The 16,739-nt window shown below is 43.9% G+C and overlaps 1 protein-coding gene across 1 annotated transcript in view; it reads right to left on the reverse strand.

Moving 5' to 3' along the window:
- The window catches only part of LOC141122075 (uncharacterized), a 29,837-nt gene extending 16,307 nt beyond the window's left edge, over positions 1–13,530 (reverse strand). Inside the window, exons 1-7 of the mRNA XM_073611868.1 lie at positions 13,450–13,530; positions 11,384–11,512; positions 11,122–11,256; positions 10,910–11,033; positions 10,696–10,793; positions 10,379–10,606; positions 10,128–10,269 (exon numbers count right to left, since the gene is read on the reverse strand). Of these exons, the coding sequence (XP_073467969.1) occupies positions 10,128–10,269; positions 10,379–10,606; positions 10,696–10,793; positions 10,910–11,033; positions 11,122–11,256; positions 11,384–11,479 (823 nt within the window). The 5' untranslated portion in view covers positions 11,480–11,512; positions 13,450–13,530. The remainder of the gene's footprint in view (positions 1–10,127; positions 10,270–10,378; positions 10,607–10,695; positions 10,794–10,909; positions 11,034–11,121; positions 11,257–11,383; positions 11,513–13,449) is intronic.
- Positions 13,531–16,739: the final 3,209 nt, after the last annotated feature.

Here is a 16,739-nt window from a genome sequence, read left to right on the forward strand (position 1 = left end):
TGTACGTCAACTCCATTAAGGAGTCATAGTGTGTACGGCAGGGGACCTGATCCAGTGTGGCCGGGGGCGGCAATGTCCGCTCCTCAGAGAGCCAGAACAGGGATCTGTCAATGTAAACAGACAGATCCCCATTCTGACAGGAAAGTTAGAGAGAGATCTGCTGTTCCTAGTTATTAGGAACAGCAATCTGTCACCTCCTCCAGTTAGCCCAGCCCCCATACAGTTAGAAACAATCCCAGCCCAGCCCCTGAGGAAGGCACGTGACGTAACATGTAGGGCGTGGACCGGAGTATACAGTGGACCGGAAGTCACGTGAGAGGTGGCATGAACACCATTTGTTTGTCTTTCCTTGGCACATTTTTTATTATATTGATGTAAGCGGGCATCTTTTGTAATGGTAATACACTATTGGATACTTATTTACCTTACATGTGAAATGGATTACCTTGAATGAGGGGTGGAACATTTTTGGGAAGAGGCATATTGGTGACTAGGGATGAGCCGAACACCCCCCGGTTCGGTTCGCACCAGAACCTGCGAACGGACCGAAAGTTCGCACGAACGTTAGAACCCCATTGACGTCTATGGGACTCGAACATTCGAAATCAAAAGTGCTCATTTTAAAGGCTAATTTGCATGGTGTTGTCCTAAAAAGGGTTTGGGGACCGGGTCCTGCCCCAGGGGACATGTATCAATGCAAAAAAACCTTTTTAAAACGGCCGTTTTTTCGGGAGCAGTGATTTTAATGATGCTTAAAGTAAAAAAAAAAAAGTGAAATATTCCTTTAAATATCGTACCTGGGGGGTGTCTATAGTATGCCTGTAAAGTGGCGCGTGTTTCCCGTGCTTAGAACAGTCCCTGCACAAAATGTCATTTTTAAAGGAAAAAATCTCATTTAAAACTGCTTGCGGCTTTAATGTAATGTCGGGTCATGGCAATATGGATGAAAATCAGTGAGACAAACGGCATGGGTACCCCCCAGTCCATTACCAGGCCCTTTGGGTCTTGTATGGATATTAAGGGGAACCCCGCACCCAAATTAAAATAAGGAAAGGTGTGGGGCCACCAGGCCCTATATACTCTGAACAGCAGTATACAGGCGGTGCAAACAAGACAGGGACTGTAGGTTTGTTGTTAAGTAGAATCTCTTTGTAATTTTGAACAGGTACATTTTTAACGTGTAAAAGATGGTGCAGCGCTGAGTAAACTAAACTAAACATCAAGGGATATTAAATGCAGTTGAAAGAGAGAATCCCCATACAACATAAAATGGAAGCGTATAAGATGTAAATCAGAAAGTCCAGAAAGTCCATAAAAATCCAAAAAAACTATTAAGAAATTCCACCAAGTGATCGTGATATCAAGCTGATATAGGTGACTGATGTGCCCTTCACCGGTATCTGAAATAGCCTCTCACCTGACGACCAGGACCCTTTAATTACAGAGGGTCATGCAAGCCTTCCCTTACGGGTCATATAAATGGATGGTAATCAGAATCAGGGACCAAGGGCTCCGTCACGCACCGGGTGGGATAATTCCGGATGTTCCAATGGTATATATAATAGAAGAGTGACAACATATAGTGCTCTCCGTTTGCAAAACAATTTATTTAAAATGCTAATAAAATACACTTACATAGCTAGCACTTCTCAAGTGCCAGTGAAACAGCAACAAGCGGTAGTGTGTAAACACAGATGGAATGGAGCATGCGCGGTGGCCGCGGGTGACGTCACGACGTCTCGTTCTGGACGCGTTGCATCCCAGTGGGTGGGGACTTCTTCAGCAGATCTGCTGAAGAAGTCCCCGCCCACTGGGACGCAACGCATCCAGAACGAGACGTCGTGACGTCACCCGCGGCCACCGGGTGCTGTTTCACTGGCACTTGAGAAGTGCTAGCTATGTAAGTGTATTTTATTAGCATTTTAAATAAATTGTTTTGCAAACGGAGAGCACTATATGTTGTCACTCTTCTATTATATATACCATTGGAACATCCGGAATTATCCCACCCGGTGCGTGACGGAGCCCTTGGTCCCTGATTCTGATTACCATCCATTTATATGACCCGTAAGGGAAGGCTTGCATGACCCTCTGTAATTAAAGGGTCCTGGTCGTCAGGTGAGAGGCTATTTCTGATACCGGTGAAGGGCACATCAGTCACCTATATCAGCTTGATATCACGATCACTTGGTGGAATTTCTTAATAGTTTTTTTGGATTTTTTTGGATTTTTCTGGACTTTCTGATTTACATCTTATACGCTTCCATTTTATGTTGTATGGGGATTCTCTCTTTCAACTGCATTTAATATCCCTTGATGTTTAGTTTAGTTTACTCAGCGCTGCACCATCTTTTACATTTTATTTAAGGGATTTGATTGATTGACCCTGGTGTTCAGCTGCTTATTATCATACACGCGCTGATTTATATCCTATTCTACATTTTTAACGTGTTTAGCTTCAGCCAAAAAATCTTTTTTAAGCTTTTTTGAAAACATAGGGAAGGGTTATCACCCCTGTGACATTTGTTTTGCTGTCTGTCCTCCTCTTCAGAAGATTTCACCTCACTTTTTGTCCCAATGACAAATGTTTTTGAAAATTTGGGGTTTTTTGTGGAACAAGGATTGGAAAGCATCAGTGGAAAGGAGAAATGTTTTGCCCATATTAACTCTTATGCCCCATACACGTGGTCGGACTTTGTTCGGACATTCCGACAACAAAATCCTAGGATTTTTTCCGACGGATGTTGGCTCAAACTTGTCTTGCATACACACGGTCACACAAAGTTGTCGGAAAATCCGATCATTCTGAACGCGGTGACGTAAAACACGTACGTCGGGACTATAAACGGGGCAGTGGCCAATAGCTTTCATCTCTTTATTTATTCTGAGCATGCTTGGCACTTTGTCCGTCGGATTTGTGTACACACGATCGGAATTTCCGACAACGGATTTTGTTGTCGGAAAATTTTATAGCCTGCTCTCAAACTTTGTGTGTCGGAAAATCCGATGGAAAATGTGTGATGGAGCATACACACGGTCGGAATTTCCGACAACAAGGTCCTATCACACATTTTCCGTCGGAAAATCCGACCGTGTGTACGGGGCATTACAGGAGAGAATTCCCCTTCCTAGGGGTAGATTTCATCTCACTTCCTGTTGTCTCCTTCCGTTTGCAAGTAGGAGTCATTTGTAAGTTAGATGTTTGAAAGTAGGGGCCTGCCCCATATACTCAGCAGAAATTTGGGCCTTAGGTGTTGTTGTGGCCACAACACTGTAAGCCCTCACAGGGCCCTGCTGTGAAATATTAGATCAAGAATTGTAATTACATGCCCCTGTTGAACAGGGGCAGAAAAATTGGGCCTTTGGTGGTGGTGGTGGTGCTGGTGCCACAACACTGTAAGTCCTCACTCACTCTTGGTGGGCGCAGAAATGGGCCCTGCTGTGAAATATTAGATCAAGAATTGTAATTACATGTCCCTGTTGAACAAGGGCAGAAAAATTGGGCCTTTGGTGGTGGTGGTGCTGGTGCCACAACACTAAGTCCTCACTTGCTCTTGGTGGGTGCAGAAATGGGCCCTGCTGTGAAATATTAGATCAAGAATTGTAATTACATGCCCCTGTTGAACAAGGCAGAAAAATTGGGCCTTTGGTGGTGGTGCTGGTGCCACAACACTGTTAGTCCTCACTCGCTCTTGGTGGGTGCAGAAATGGGCCCTGCTGTAAAATATTAGATCAAGAATTGTAATTACATGCCCCTGTTGAACAGGGGCTGAAAAATTGGGCCTTAGGCACTGGTGCTGGTGCCACAACACTGCAACCCCTCACAGACACTCTAGTTGGAATGCAGAAATGAGCCCTGCTGCAAAGTATTGCATCAAAAATTGTAATTACACACCCCTGTTAAACAAGGGCTGAAAATTGGGCCTTAGGCACTGGTGGTGGCGCCCAGAACCAAAAATGTTCTTACAAGCTATCAGCGTGATCATTGAGGAGGAAGAGGATAATTACTTAGGGATAGTCACTCAGCATCAGCATAGGCAGTCTTTGAAGGGATCTGAGATTTCAAAAAAAATTATTTGGTTACATCAGCATCAGGTGCTTGGTAGCTGGTGGTGATCCAAGACTGATTCATTTTTATGAAGGTCAGTCGATCGACCGAGTCGGTGGACAGACGCACCCTGTGATCGGTTACAAAGCCTCCAGCAGCACTGAATGTGCTTTCCGAGAGAACACTGGATGCAGGACAGGCCATTAGCTCAATTGCATACTGTGCAAGCTCTGGCCAGTGATCCATCCTCAAGATCCAGTAACCCAGAGGATTTTCGGTGGGAAAGGTGTCCAAGTCAGATCTTGCCCCTAGGTATTCCTGCACCATGTAAAACAGACGCTGGCGATGGTTGCTGGAACCGAACATACCTTGGGGCTGCGGACCAAAAAATTGTCTGAATGCATCGGTCAGACGGCCACCTTCTCCACCGCTCCTTCTTTGACTGGCCGAAGCCTCAGCAACACGTTGTCCAGAAACAGGAGTTTGTAACCTCCCAGTCTCTGGGAACGCGTTGCACAGACCTTTCTGCAAGGCCTCCCGAAGATGTTTATTCCTCTGTTCCCTCTGCGATGGCAAGATAAGGTCCGCAACCTTACCCTTGTAACGTGGATCAAGGAGGGTTGCCAGCCAGTATTGGTCCTTCTCCTTGATACCACGAATACGAGGATCCTTACGCAGGCTTTGCAGGATCAGGGAGGCCATGCAGCGTAGGTTTGCTGAGGCATTCGGTCCGGAGTCCTCTGGGTCACTAAGGACGACATGGTCCGCAGCCACCTCCTCCCAGCCACGTACAAGTCCATGGGTTTCTTGGGACTAATCCCTTAAAGATTGCTGCTGATGCTGAGTGCCAGGCTCCACCTCCATACTGAAAGGATCTTCCTCCTCCTTGTCCTGTGTGATCGGCGGGCACGCAGGAACACTGTCTGGATAAAGGGGGCCTTGAGAGCTAAGGAAGTCCTCCTCTTCCTGTCTCTGTTCTGCCTCAAGTGCCCTGTCCATTATTCCATGCAGCGTGTGCTCCAACAGGTGGACAAGGGGGACAGTGTCACTGATGCATGCACTGTCACTGCTCACCATCCTCGTGGCCTACAAAAATGGTGACAGGACAGTGCATGCATCCCTGATCATGGCCCACTGGCGTGGGGAAAAAAAACAAGCTCCCCTGACCCTGTCCTGGTGCCATAGTCACACAGGTACTCATTGATGGCCCTCTGCTGTGTGTGCAGCCACTGTAGCATGGCCAACGTTGAGTTCCACCTGGTGGGCATGTCACAGATTAGGCGGTTCTTGGGCAGGTTAAACTCTTTTTGGAGGTCCGCCAGCCGAGCACTGGCATTATATGACCGGCGGAAATGCACACAGACTTTCCTGGCCTGCCTCAGGACATCCTGTAAGCCCGGGTACCTGCCCAAGAACTGCTGCACCATCAAGTTAAGGACGTGAGCCAAACAGGGCACATGGGTCATTTGTCCCTGTCGCAGGGCAGAGTTGAGGTTGGTGCCATTGTCACAAACCACCATTCCTGCCTTAAGTTGGCGTGGCGTCAACCACCTCTGAACCTGCCCCTGCAGAGCTGACAGAACCTCTGACCCAGTGTGGCTCCTGTCCCCCAAGCACACCAGCTCAAGCACCGCATGGCATCTGCTGGACCATGAGTCAGCGGTAATATGCACCTTACCGCTGACCGCCCTGTCCAGCGAGGCATGGACATTGCCTTCCACATGCCGGTAGAGAGCCGGAATCGCCTTCCGTGAGAAAAAGTGGCGTTTGGGTACCTGCCACTGAGGAACCGCACATTCCACAAACTCACAGAAGGGGGCAGAGTCTATCAACTGAAAAGGCAGGAGTTGAAGTGCTAGCAATTTTGCCAAGCTAGCATTCAACTGCTGGGCATGTGGATGGCTGGGAGCAAACTTCTTTCGGCGGTGCAGCAGCTGGGGCAGGGAAATTTGCCTGGTACAATCTGACGTCGGTGTACCAAAAGCAGATTGCCCACAAGTACTTGGCTGTGACACACCTAATTCTACACCTTCATTCCTCTCAGTGCAGGTCTCAGAGAGGACTGAAGGTATAGTGGGGTTGGAGATCTCAGCTGATGAGGAGCAAGGAGAGGTCCTCTTTGTTCTTTGGTGTGGGTCTTTTAGATACGCTTGCCAACGAACTGCATGGCAGGTCAACATATGTCTGGTCAAGCATGTGGTACCCAAGCGGGAGATGTTTTGGCCACGCGAGATACGCTTGAGACATATGTTGCAAATAGCAGCGGTGCAATCTGATGTACTTGTCTCAAAAAAGGCCCACACCAAAGAACTTTTTGAATAACGCGCGGAGACTGCAGCGCCCTGCACATGTGGAGCTTTGGGGTGTGATGCAGTCAATGTGCTGCCCTTAGGCTGGCCCCTGGTGGGCATCCTGCCTCGTTGGTGATGTGCCGCCTCCTCCTCCTCCTCCTCTCTCCTATCAGGCACCCAGGTTGAGTCAGTGACCTCATCATCCCCTCCCTCCTCATCACTGGAGCAAACCTGGCAGTATGCTGCAGCAGGGGGGAGCATGACTGCCAGATTGCTGTCCTTCTTGGGCACCCACTCTGTCCGTGCTCACGTTACTGCCTTCATCGAGCTCAGTATCATCATCAGAGCCTTCCAAACGCTGGGCATCCTCCTGGAGCATGTACCCAACACTGTGGTCAAACAGTTCGAGGGACTCCTCAGGAGGACATGGTGGGGCTAGGGAAGGAGTCACTGATGCCATTGAGCAAAGGGAAGAGGCCGCTGCTTTGCCAGACAAAGTACCCTGGACATGGGTGAGAGAGGATGAGGACGGCTTGGTCATCCACTCGACCAAGTCTTCCGCATGTTGCGGCTCAACACAGCCAGCTGCCGAAAAAAAGGCTAAGCGTGTCCCGCGGCCACGTGCTGATGAGGATGCACCGTCTCCATGACCAGCACTAGACACAGAGCCTGCTTGCCCTCTCTTATTGGCTTGTGACTGTCTGCCTCTCCTTCTTGGCGTTCCAGACATACTAATGGCCTGTAGCTGCACTAAGCTGGGATATATATATATATGTACTGATACTGCAGCTAGCAAAATCAACTGCCTGCCTGTAGTATGAGAACACCACCAACCTTCTACAGGTAGCTTTAGCTGAACACTGTGCAGAGCTCGCAAAAAAATAACTTGTAGGTTTAGCTGGATACTGTGAGGAGGATGCACTGCACTAACTTGTAGTTTTAGCTGAACACTGTGAGCAGGACGCACCGCACTAACTTGTAGGTTTAGCTGAACACTGTGAGGTGGACACACCCCATTAACTTGTAGTTTTAGCTGAACACTGTGAGCAGGACGCACCCCACTAACTTGTAGTTTTAGCTGAACACTGTGAGCAGGACGCACTGCACTAACTGTAAATAGTCTAGCTGCCTGACTGTGATACTAATAGGATCAAAAGAACACCAGTAATTTTCTTCAGGTAGCTGTAAATACTGTAACAAGACAAGCCTGCCTGTCAGTAGGAAGATAACAGGAACGGATCTAGCTAAACTGAATACAGTGTATATATATATATATATGCAACACCTGGGATGCATATATATACACAATACACTGTAAGTGCAGCTAACTGACTGACTGTTCTGCCTAATCTATCTAACTTAAATGAAATGACACTGTCTCTCTCTCTCTCTCTATCTATGAACGCCGGAACACACACTACACAGGGCCGCCGTGCAGGCGGCCTTATATAGTGTGGGGCGTGTACTAAATCCCCTGAGCCATAATTGGCCAAAGCCTCCTTGGCTTTGGCCAATTACGGCTCTCTGTTCAGACGGCGCTGTGATTGGCCAAGCATGCGAGTCATAGTGCATGCTTGGCCAATCATCAGCCAGCAATGCACTGTGATGCCGCAGTGAATTATGGGCCGTGACGCGCCACACGAATTTGGCACGAACGGCCCATATCGTTCGCAATTCGGCGAACGGGCGAACAGACGATGTTCGAGTCGAACATGGGTTCGACTCGAACACGAAGCTCATCCCTATTGGAGACCCTGGATCCTGGAAGTGGTGGTGATCGTTGTTTTACTGGATGATGATCTAAGGCATATGTTATATGTCCATGAGGTGAGAGTCCTGTGAGCACAGTGGTGTGGTGTCAACCATTTCACTCATGAGAATACACCAAGGGATTATTTCTTCACCGTCTTCACTGTTTGCACCTTTCTGAATATTGGACTATTCATTCATAAGGACTTTACTGAACTTTTTCAAAATATTTAATGGCATAAAACAAGTAAAAATTTGCGCTGAACTGAAAAAAAGCAAGCGGCCAGCAAAGTTTGTAGATAACAAACAAAAAGTCACATGCATAAAAATTATTGCGGCGCTGAAAAAATAAAAAAAATATTTGTTTTCACTTAATTTTTTAATGAAATATTGGATGCACTTTAACCACTTAAAAGTGGAAGTGTCTCTCGCGCTACTGAGAGTAACCAGTAAATGTAGCTAGTGGCAGAAATCAAGTGATAAAAAAGTGTATCACAAAACACCAAAACATGTAAAATCTGTATAAAATGATCTTGCGCAAAAAAATAAATATCACTGTAAAAAACACTGTGATAAAATAACCCAACAAATGTATCACTGAAAAAATAAATAAAGGAATATCTCCACGTGAAGTGAAGTAATAATGAATACGAATATAAATATAAATGTGCAAAATTGCAATCAAGTGTCCAAAATATTCATGAATCACGTGAAAAAAATGGTACATGCACTTTAACCACTTGTCGACTGCTGCACGACGGTATACTTCGGCAGAATGGTGCGGCTGGGCATATGGACGTATATATATGTCCCCTTTAAGATGCGGCATTGTGGGCCCGCAGGGAGCTCCATGAGTGCGATCGCAGGTCTCACGGACTCGATGTCCGCCGGGAGTCCCACAATCACCTCATGGAGAGGAAGAATGGGGAAATGCTGATGTAAACAAGTATTTCCCCGATATGCCTAGTGACAGGACACTGATCACAGCTCCCTGTAATTGGGAGTGGTGATCAGTGTCGTGTCACATGTAGCCCCTCCCCCCACAGTTAGAACACATCCCTAGGACACACTTAACCCCTTCAGCGCCCCCTACTGGTAAACCCCTTCACTGCCAGTGACATTTACACAGTAATCAGTGCATTTTTATAGCTCTGATTGCTGTATAAATGTGAATGGTCCCAAAATTGTGTCAAAATTGTCCGATGTGTCCGCCATAATGTTGCAGTCATGATAAAAAAAAAATCGCTGATCTCCGCCATTACTAGTAAAAAAAAATTAAATACAAATGCCAAAACTATCCCCTATTTTGTAGACGCTATAACTTTTGCGCAAACCAATCAATAAATACTTATTGCGATTTTTTTTTTACAAAAAATATGTATACTACGTATCGGCCTAAACTGAGGGAAAAAAAGTTTTTTTATATATTTTTTAGGGATATTAATTATAGGAAAAAGTAAAAATTATTGCTTTTTTTTCAAAATTGTCGCTCTTTTTTTGTTTGTAGCGCAAAAAAAAATGCAGAGGTGATCAAATACCACAAAAAAAGCTCTATTTGTGGGGAAAATAGGATGCCAATTTTGTTGGGGAGCCACGTCACACGACCGAGCAATTGTCAGCTAAAGCGACGCAGTGCCGAATTGCAAAAAGTGCTCTGGTCTTTGGCCAGCCAAATGGTCCGGGGCCGAAGTGGTTAGTAGGAGTTTTTTGTCAATATATATATATATATATATATATATATATATATATATATATATATATATATATATAGATACACTGTATCTATATATATATATATATATATATATATATATATATATATATATATAAATAACGGTATTGGTGCAAACTAATAACATCTATGGTCAAAGTCAACATTTCACTTCCAGCTGAACACCAGAATCTCCATAAATCCAGTCTAGATCCATAAATTGTGTCTGCAGTACAGAGAAGGAATATTATCACCCAGTCCCCGCCCTACTCTGGACCAATCAGTGAGCAGTATGGGAGGAGGAATGTATTTAGTGTTAATGACCCACCTGTGCTGATCTCTGTAGGAGTGTCCTCCTCTATAAATGTCCCCGTTATTCCATCCTCCTCCATAGACTGCTGATCATCCCTCACATACCTCTCTTCTTCTTCTGCTTTAACCTCAAATTCTATATCGATTGGATCTCCACTCTAAATCAAGAAAATGAGAGAGAATATCATCTGTAAAATATAAGTTCATATAAAAAAATCCACACATCATCTCTACAAGGCCATGTTTTAGACACTCTGTCCCACCAACCTTGTAACAGTGAGGGATGGTGTGATCTTCCTGTGTGGAATCCTGGGAATACAGAGGATGAGGACATCTCTCTGGTGGGTTCCTGTAGCTGGATGACTCCACCATGGTGTCCTGGTACAGATCTTTGTGTTCTTTTAGAGACTCTGACTCCTCCATCACCCCATCCTCATCATCCTCCTCTTTTACCTCTTCTTTAATCTCAGCTTTAGAACCTCTCAGGTTTCCACTCTGAATATATAATAAAAATGACATCAATTGTAACAATGCAGATAATGTACAGATCCTAATGATACTATCAGTGATTGTTCCTCATCTACCTGATGATGGTGGGGGATGGTGTGATCTTCCTGTGTGGAATCCCGGGAATACAGAGGACGGGGACATCTCTCTGGTGGGTTCCCATTACTGGATCCATCTGTAGGAAACACACACACTGACTGAATACATTGTTTCTATGTGTTTATCAGATGATGGGGGATCTAGGTGGACCCTCCGTACTGCTCTCTCCTTTACAATAAAGTCTCCTCTTACCCGGTGATGTGAGGGGCGGCTGATTGTCCATCATGACGTCCTTGTAGAGATCCTTGTGTCCTTCTAAATACTCCCACTCCTCCATGGAGAAATAGACAGTGACATCCTGACACCTTATAGGAACCTGACACACACAATGATACAGTCACCATCCAGACACATCCCTTGTCTGTTACTGGATAATGTCCCAGAATTCCCAGAATCCTCCTCACCTCTCCTGTCAGCAGCTCCATCATCTTCTTGGTGACTTCTAGAATCTTCTCCATGTTGTGTCTCTCAGGTTTTAGGGAGTCACATGGAGGCACTGTGATGGTCATATGATCACCTGACTTCACAAGAGGAAATCTCTGTATTGAGGAACCAATAGGAATATCATGTTAGAATCCCAGAATCCTCCTCACCTCTCCGGTCAGGTCTGTGTTTTATTAATAGAGATAAGAGTGATGTCATGTGACCTCCCAGAATCCTCCTCACCTCTCCGGTCAGCAGGTAGATGATCTCCAGGGTGAGGTTTAGTATCTTCTCAGTCATGTGACTCCGGTCCTCCTCCATCCTCATTGGTGCCGTCATTTGATCTATACAGGTCTCCTTGTAGACGGATAACTTTGGGAAATGAAAGTAAGAATTATTTGGATGGTGTTGGTCACACAATAATAGGATGTGGATGTGAGGGGGGTGATAGGAGGGTTGCTGTACATTTAACAAATACTCCTCCCCATGGGAACACATTTAGTTTGGATTGTTTGTTACATTTTTGAGGTGTGGGACCCTCTTGGCTGCTGGATCAGATATTCCCCTTTCTATGTTGGGTTTGTTTGGTTCCTGAACTGGATTCAATGGGTTTTAGATCTGCAGACAAGGAATGATAAATACGATCTTTCCTTTGATTTGTTTGCTCTGAGGCAGTGATGTGAGGACAATGTCGGGTCATCATGATGTCCAGGAAGGGGAACTTGCTGACTTTTGGTCGGAGTTGTCGGCTAATCAGGATAATTGTCAGAACTCCGGCTGCAAGGCTCCAATCTCCGGCAGCCTGCTGACTGATCGGAGTGATGTCACTGTCACTCTCTGCAGTAAGAGAAGGGATCGGATTGGATAGCAGGAGGATGCTGCTGGTGGAGTACAGAACTGTGGGGGAGGAGTCAGTTTTGTACTCTCCAATAGCAACCCATCTGCCATCTATGCTGATTATGAAGATTATAACATGTAAGTGTACTATTTGTTTTTATGGAATAAATGACTTCATCATTCTAATGAGGATCTCGCGCTGTCATTTCTTTGTTGTTTAATCTCCTTGGATCTTCCCGGATCTTTATCTGACAAGCTGCAGGACCCTTGTATGTTGGAATGAACATTTGTCCTCATCATGCTGTTACCATAGACTGCTGTCTGTTGGGCTGGACCTTGTAGTGCACATTACTGGTGTGTGTGTTTTTTATTTCAGTGCTGGTAGGAGGACAGCAGGGGGGAGGGGTTTGTTCTCTTGGTCTATTTTGTATCCTGTAACATATTTCTAGAACGGTGAAATGGTGAGGTGAAGGCTTCCTTCACTTGCTGGCAGAAGGTCTTTAAAAGAGAAGTATGATTTTTTTTCTTTCAGATTCATACTTACCTAGGTGGATGCAGCATCGTTCCCCCGGCACCTCCTCACTGAGAACCGATCGATCTAACATCTGCGATGGCTCGGTTCTCACAGCTCTGCCCCCCGCACTCACTGGAGATGTGGAGGGATGGGGAGCGCCCGTCTCAGTCTCTCAGTGGCTCGCTGAGGGGCTGAGATGGCCATCAGTCCAGACACCTGGAAGATCCAGACTTCATTGTGGTGATGATGCGGTGCCTGGACTGATTCCAGTGATGTCCCCAGAGAGAGGACTTCATCCCGCTCTCTGCTGAAAACAGGTCACAAGAGTGCAAAACGAATTGTACTCCTGTAACCCATAGGAGAAGACCAGCCAAGTGATCTCAAGCTGGACTTCTCCTTTAAGGAGGTGAGAAAAGTATGTGCAGGTGGGGTGAGAGGACCATCAGAGACCAACAGCCTGTGTAGTGTAATAATTGTCCTTTGTAGGCCATGTATGGTCAGGATGGTCATTGTCTTGTCTATTTATTGTCAGTGATGTTTGTTTAGAGCAGTGGTTCTCAACTCCAGTCCTCAGGACCCACCAACAGGTCAGGTTTGCAAGATAGCTGAAATACATCACAGGTGATATCACTTGCTGCTCAGTGATTGTAGTATTCTAGTCGGCAACTCCCCAAGGTAATACGTAAAATCTGGCCTATTGGTGGGTCCCGAGGACTGGAGTTGAGAACCACTGGTTTAGAGGAACATATTACTAGAATTTATCTCCAAAATGAAGAGAATGTTCCGGCCCCATAAGTGGGGAAATGTTCTGACCCTGAAGGGGTTAATCTAGGTTTCCACACTATATATGTGTGTATCATCATCTGCTGGAGATAAAAGACATCACAGTGACTATGGAGGAAGAGGACGGACATGACGGGGGGTTACTGGGTGTAAATAGAAAATAAGATCTTATTACCTCGTCTGCTATCACTTCCAACAATGTCTCCTCACTACTTCCTCCCTACTCACCTCTCACTTGGAACTTCCTGTGTGTACCTGACATCACTTCCTGTTTACCATAGAGACTTCCTGTCTGTATTCCATAGAGACTTACTGTCTGGGTAGAAGTAAGATCACCATCTTGTGGAGTTAAGAGGAACGTCTCATAATTTTCCATTTTTTTACTGAAAGTGGTTATGGAGTGGTTTTTATAAGCTAGAATTAATTCAAATTGTGCCTGGGTATTCAATCTAGTTATGACAGTAGATAGATTGGGAGCTTCCGTAGATTTCCAGAGATAAACTATTGTAAGGCTATTAAAACGTGGAGCACAATTGTTCTATGTATAGTGGGGTATTTCTCAAGGTCTATATCTAGTAGGGCTGAGGCGGGAGTAAGCGTGGAAAGGTTTCCTGTAATATCTGCTATAAATGATGAGATTCAGTTCCAAAAGCTTTTCAGGGTTTTGGAACTCCAGAGGGTGTGTATAAGATTTCCAGTTTGCTCATTACACCTCCAACAAATGTCGGGTGTGGATGGGTAGATTTTGAATAATTTATATGGGGTTAAATACCACCTGTTAGTTATTTTTTGAGCATTGTCCCCGTGTTCTATACACCATGATGATTTGTTGATTATTTGGAATGATTTTTTCCACTGGTCCCATGAGAAGTTTTGACCTAAATCTCTTTCCCATTTTAACAATTGAGCATTTTTATTGTCTGGATGGAGGAGAGTATCCCATAGAAAAAGGAAATGCCTTTCTTTGTATGGTCCTCATGATAAGACAGATATTCCCATATTATCGATGGAAATTCTATCACATCATCAGGATTGAAATCTTTTAAACGTTTACACTTTCCAAGCTTACTCCTAATAATGTCCATAAGGTTGAAGGGTAGATTTTTATATAATCTGATTCCCTGTTTGATCCATTCATCTACTGAAAAGCGGATTCTGCAATAGTTAATCATTTCTGTAGGGAGGCATATTTTAGATTTTTTCTTTAATATGTCTAGTTTTAGAAAGTATGTGTTTCCAAGCAAATAATGTAGTTTTAATAGTCAGTAGATTTGGAGTGATTACTTTAGGGAGAATGGCTGTGGCTATTACTAGTGCATATAAGTCAGAATTTTTAGTAGATTCTTGTTCTATGTTTAGCCATAACTTATCTTTTTTAGGATAGAACCAATATTTCATCTGGTCTAAAATGGATGCATAGTAATAGTTCTTGACATCTGGTAGATTCATTCCTCCATTAGCTTTAGTGGTGGTGAGGATTGAGAACGCGACTCTAGGTTTTTTTTTTATTCCATATAAATTGTTTAAGTTTGGTATTCAATTGCGTGAAGAATTTGGCAGGTATAGGGATAGGGAGACATCTAAAATAGTATAGAATTTTTGGTAAGGTTTGCGTCTTGAACGCAGCTATTTTGCCGACCCAGGATAGATGTGTTTTTTGTATATTCATTAGGTCTCGATTCATTTGTTCTAAAAGGGTAGGGAAGTTTACATCATATATTTTAGTTGGAGGTGAGGTGAGTTGTATTCCTAGATATGTTATCGAGGTATTGTCCCAATTAAAACCATGTTTTGTACTTAAGTCTATAATTGTTGTGGCAGGTATATTCATAGGTAGGATGTGACATTTACTTTGATTGATGTTGTAGTATGACACCTCTTTGAATTTATCTAGTGCTGTAATTACTGATGGTAAAGACATTTCAGGCCTGGTTAGTGTCAGTATTATGTCATCGGAAAATAAGCCTTTTTTGTGTACATCTTGGCCAATGGTAATACCTTTGATTTCTGGGGAAGAGCGTATATATTCCACTAAAGGTTCTATCGGTAGGGAAAATATTAGTGGGGATAAGGGGCAACCCTGTCTAGTCCCGTTGGATAAAGAGAAATTTCTAGATAGCATACCTGTTGAGAAAATGTTTGCAGTGGGATGGGTGTATAATGCCATAATGGCGGAGTGTATGAATCCTTGGAGCCAAATTTGGTTAGATTTTGTGAAATATAGTCCCAATGCATTCTGTCAAATGCTTTTTCAGCATCTAATGCTAGTAGTAGAGAGGGTGTTTTGTCATTGTGTATTAGGTTGATAATATTTAACATCCTTCTTGTGCTGTCGGGTGTTTGCCTACCTTTGACAAAGCCTACTTGGTCGGCTTTAATTAATAAGGGGGTTATGTTGACTATTCTATTGGCCAGTATTTTGGCGTATATTTTAAGACCAGAATTTAATAAAGATATGGGTCTATAATTTAAGGGGGACGTGGGGTCTTTTCCTGATTTTGGTAATGTTATTATTATGGCTTCTAGAAGTTCTTTTGAAAAGGTGTTTGAATTTGCTGCTTGGTTAAACAATTTGGCTAGGTATGGGATTAAGGTGTCTTTAAAGGCTGAGTAATATTCTCCTGATAGGCCATCCGCTCCTGGTGCTTTATTTTTTGTTAGTTCGTTTATGACTTTTGAGATTTCCTCATTGGAAATTGGTTTATTAAGCTGATCTAGAGATATGGGGTCGATGGAGGGGAGATTAACGTTTTCTAAAAATGCTTTAATTTTGTTGGTGTCAGGTTGAGGGGTATTTTTGTCATCTTTTAAGTTATATAACGCTTCATAGTATTGTGCAAATGTGTCTACAATTTCTTGTGGGTTGATTATTACTTTGTTTGAGTTGTGGTGGATTAGTTTAGGAATTTTATTTTTTTGTTGACGTTGGCGCAGTTGAGAATGAGAAGCTAATAGTTTACCCGCTTTGTTTCCTTGAGAGTAATATTTCAAATTAAATTTTTTTAAATATTTATCATGATCAGCAATTAGAGCAAATCTGAGTTCAGCTCTTAGATTACTAAGTTGGCATTCTAAATTTATGTCTTGGGGCTTTTTTTTATATAGTTCTTTCAAATTGGATATCCCTTTTAGAATAGTATCTATTTTATTCCTACTTTTTTTCTCCCTGGCAGCTATTTGTATTAGCAGGCCTCTGGCGTAGGCTTTGTGAGAGCACCATAGTGTAGAATTATTAACAGAGTCTTTATCATTCAGTAAACACAAATTCCTCTAGGCTTTTTTCATCACAGACCGATACCTCTCCTGGGAGAGAATAAATGTGTTATTTCTCCATAAATGATTATTGGGACAGATTTAGTTTGATTTAATTCCTAGTGTAATTGGTGCGTGGTCTGACCACATTAAATTGTAAATGTTAGCATTGGTTATTTTTGGGAGGAGATATTTGTCTGTGATGAAATAGTC

This window comes from Aquarana catesbeiana, unplaced genomic scaffold (genome assembly GCF_042186555.1).
Source record: "Aquarana catesbeiana isolate 2022-GZ unplaced genomic scaffold, ASM4218655v1 unanchor238, whole genome shotgun sequence".
Classification (NCBI taxonomy): Eukaryota; Metazoa; Chordata; class Amphibia; order Anura; family Ranidae; genus Aquarana; species Aquarana catesbeiana.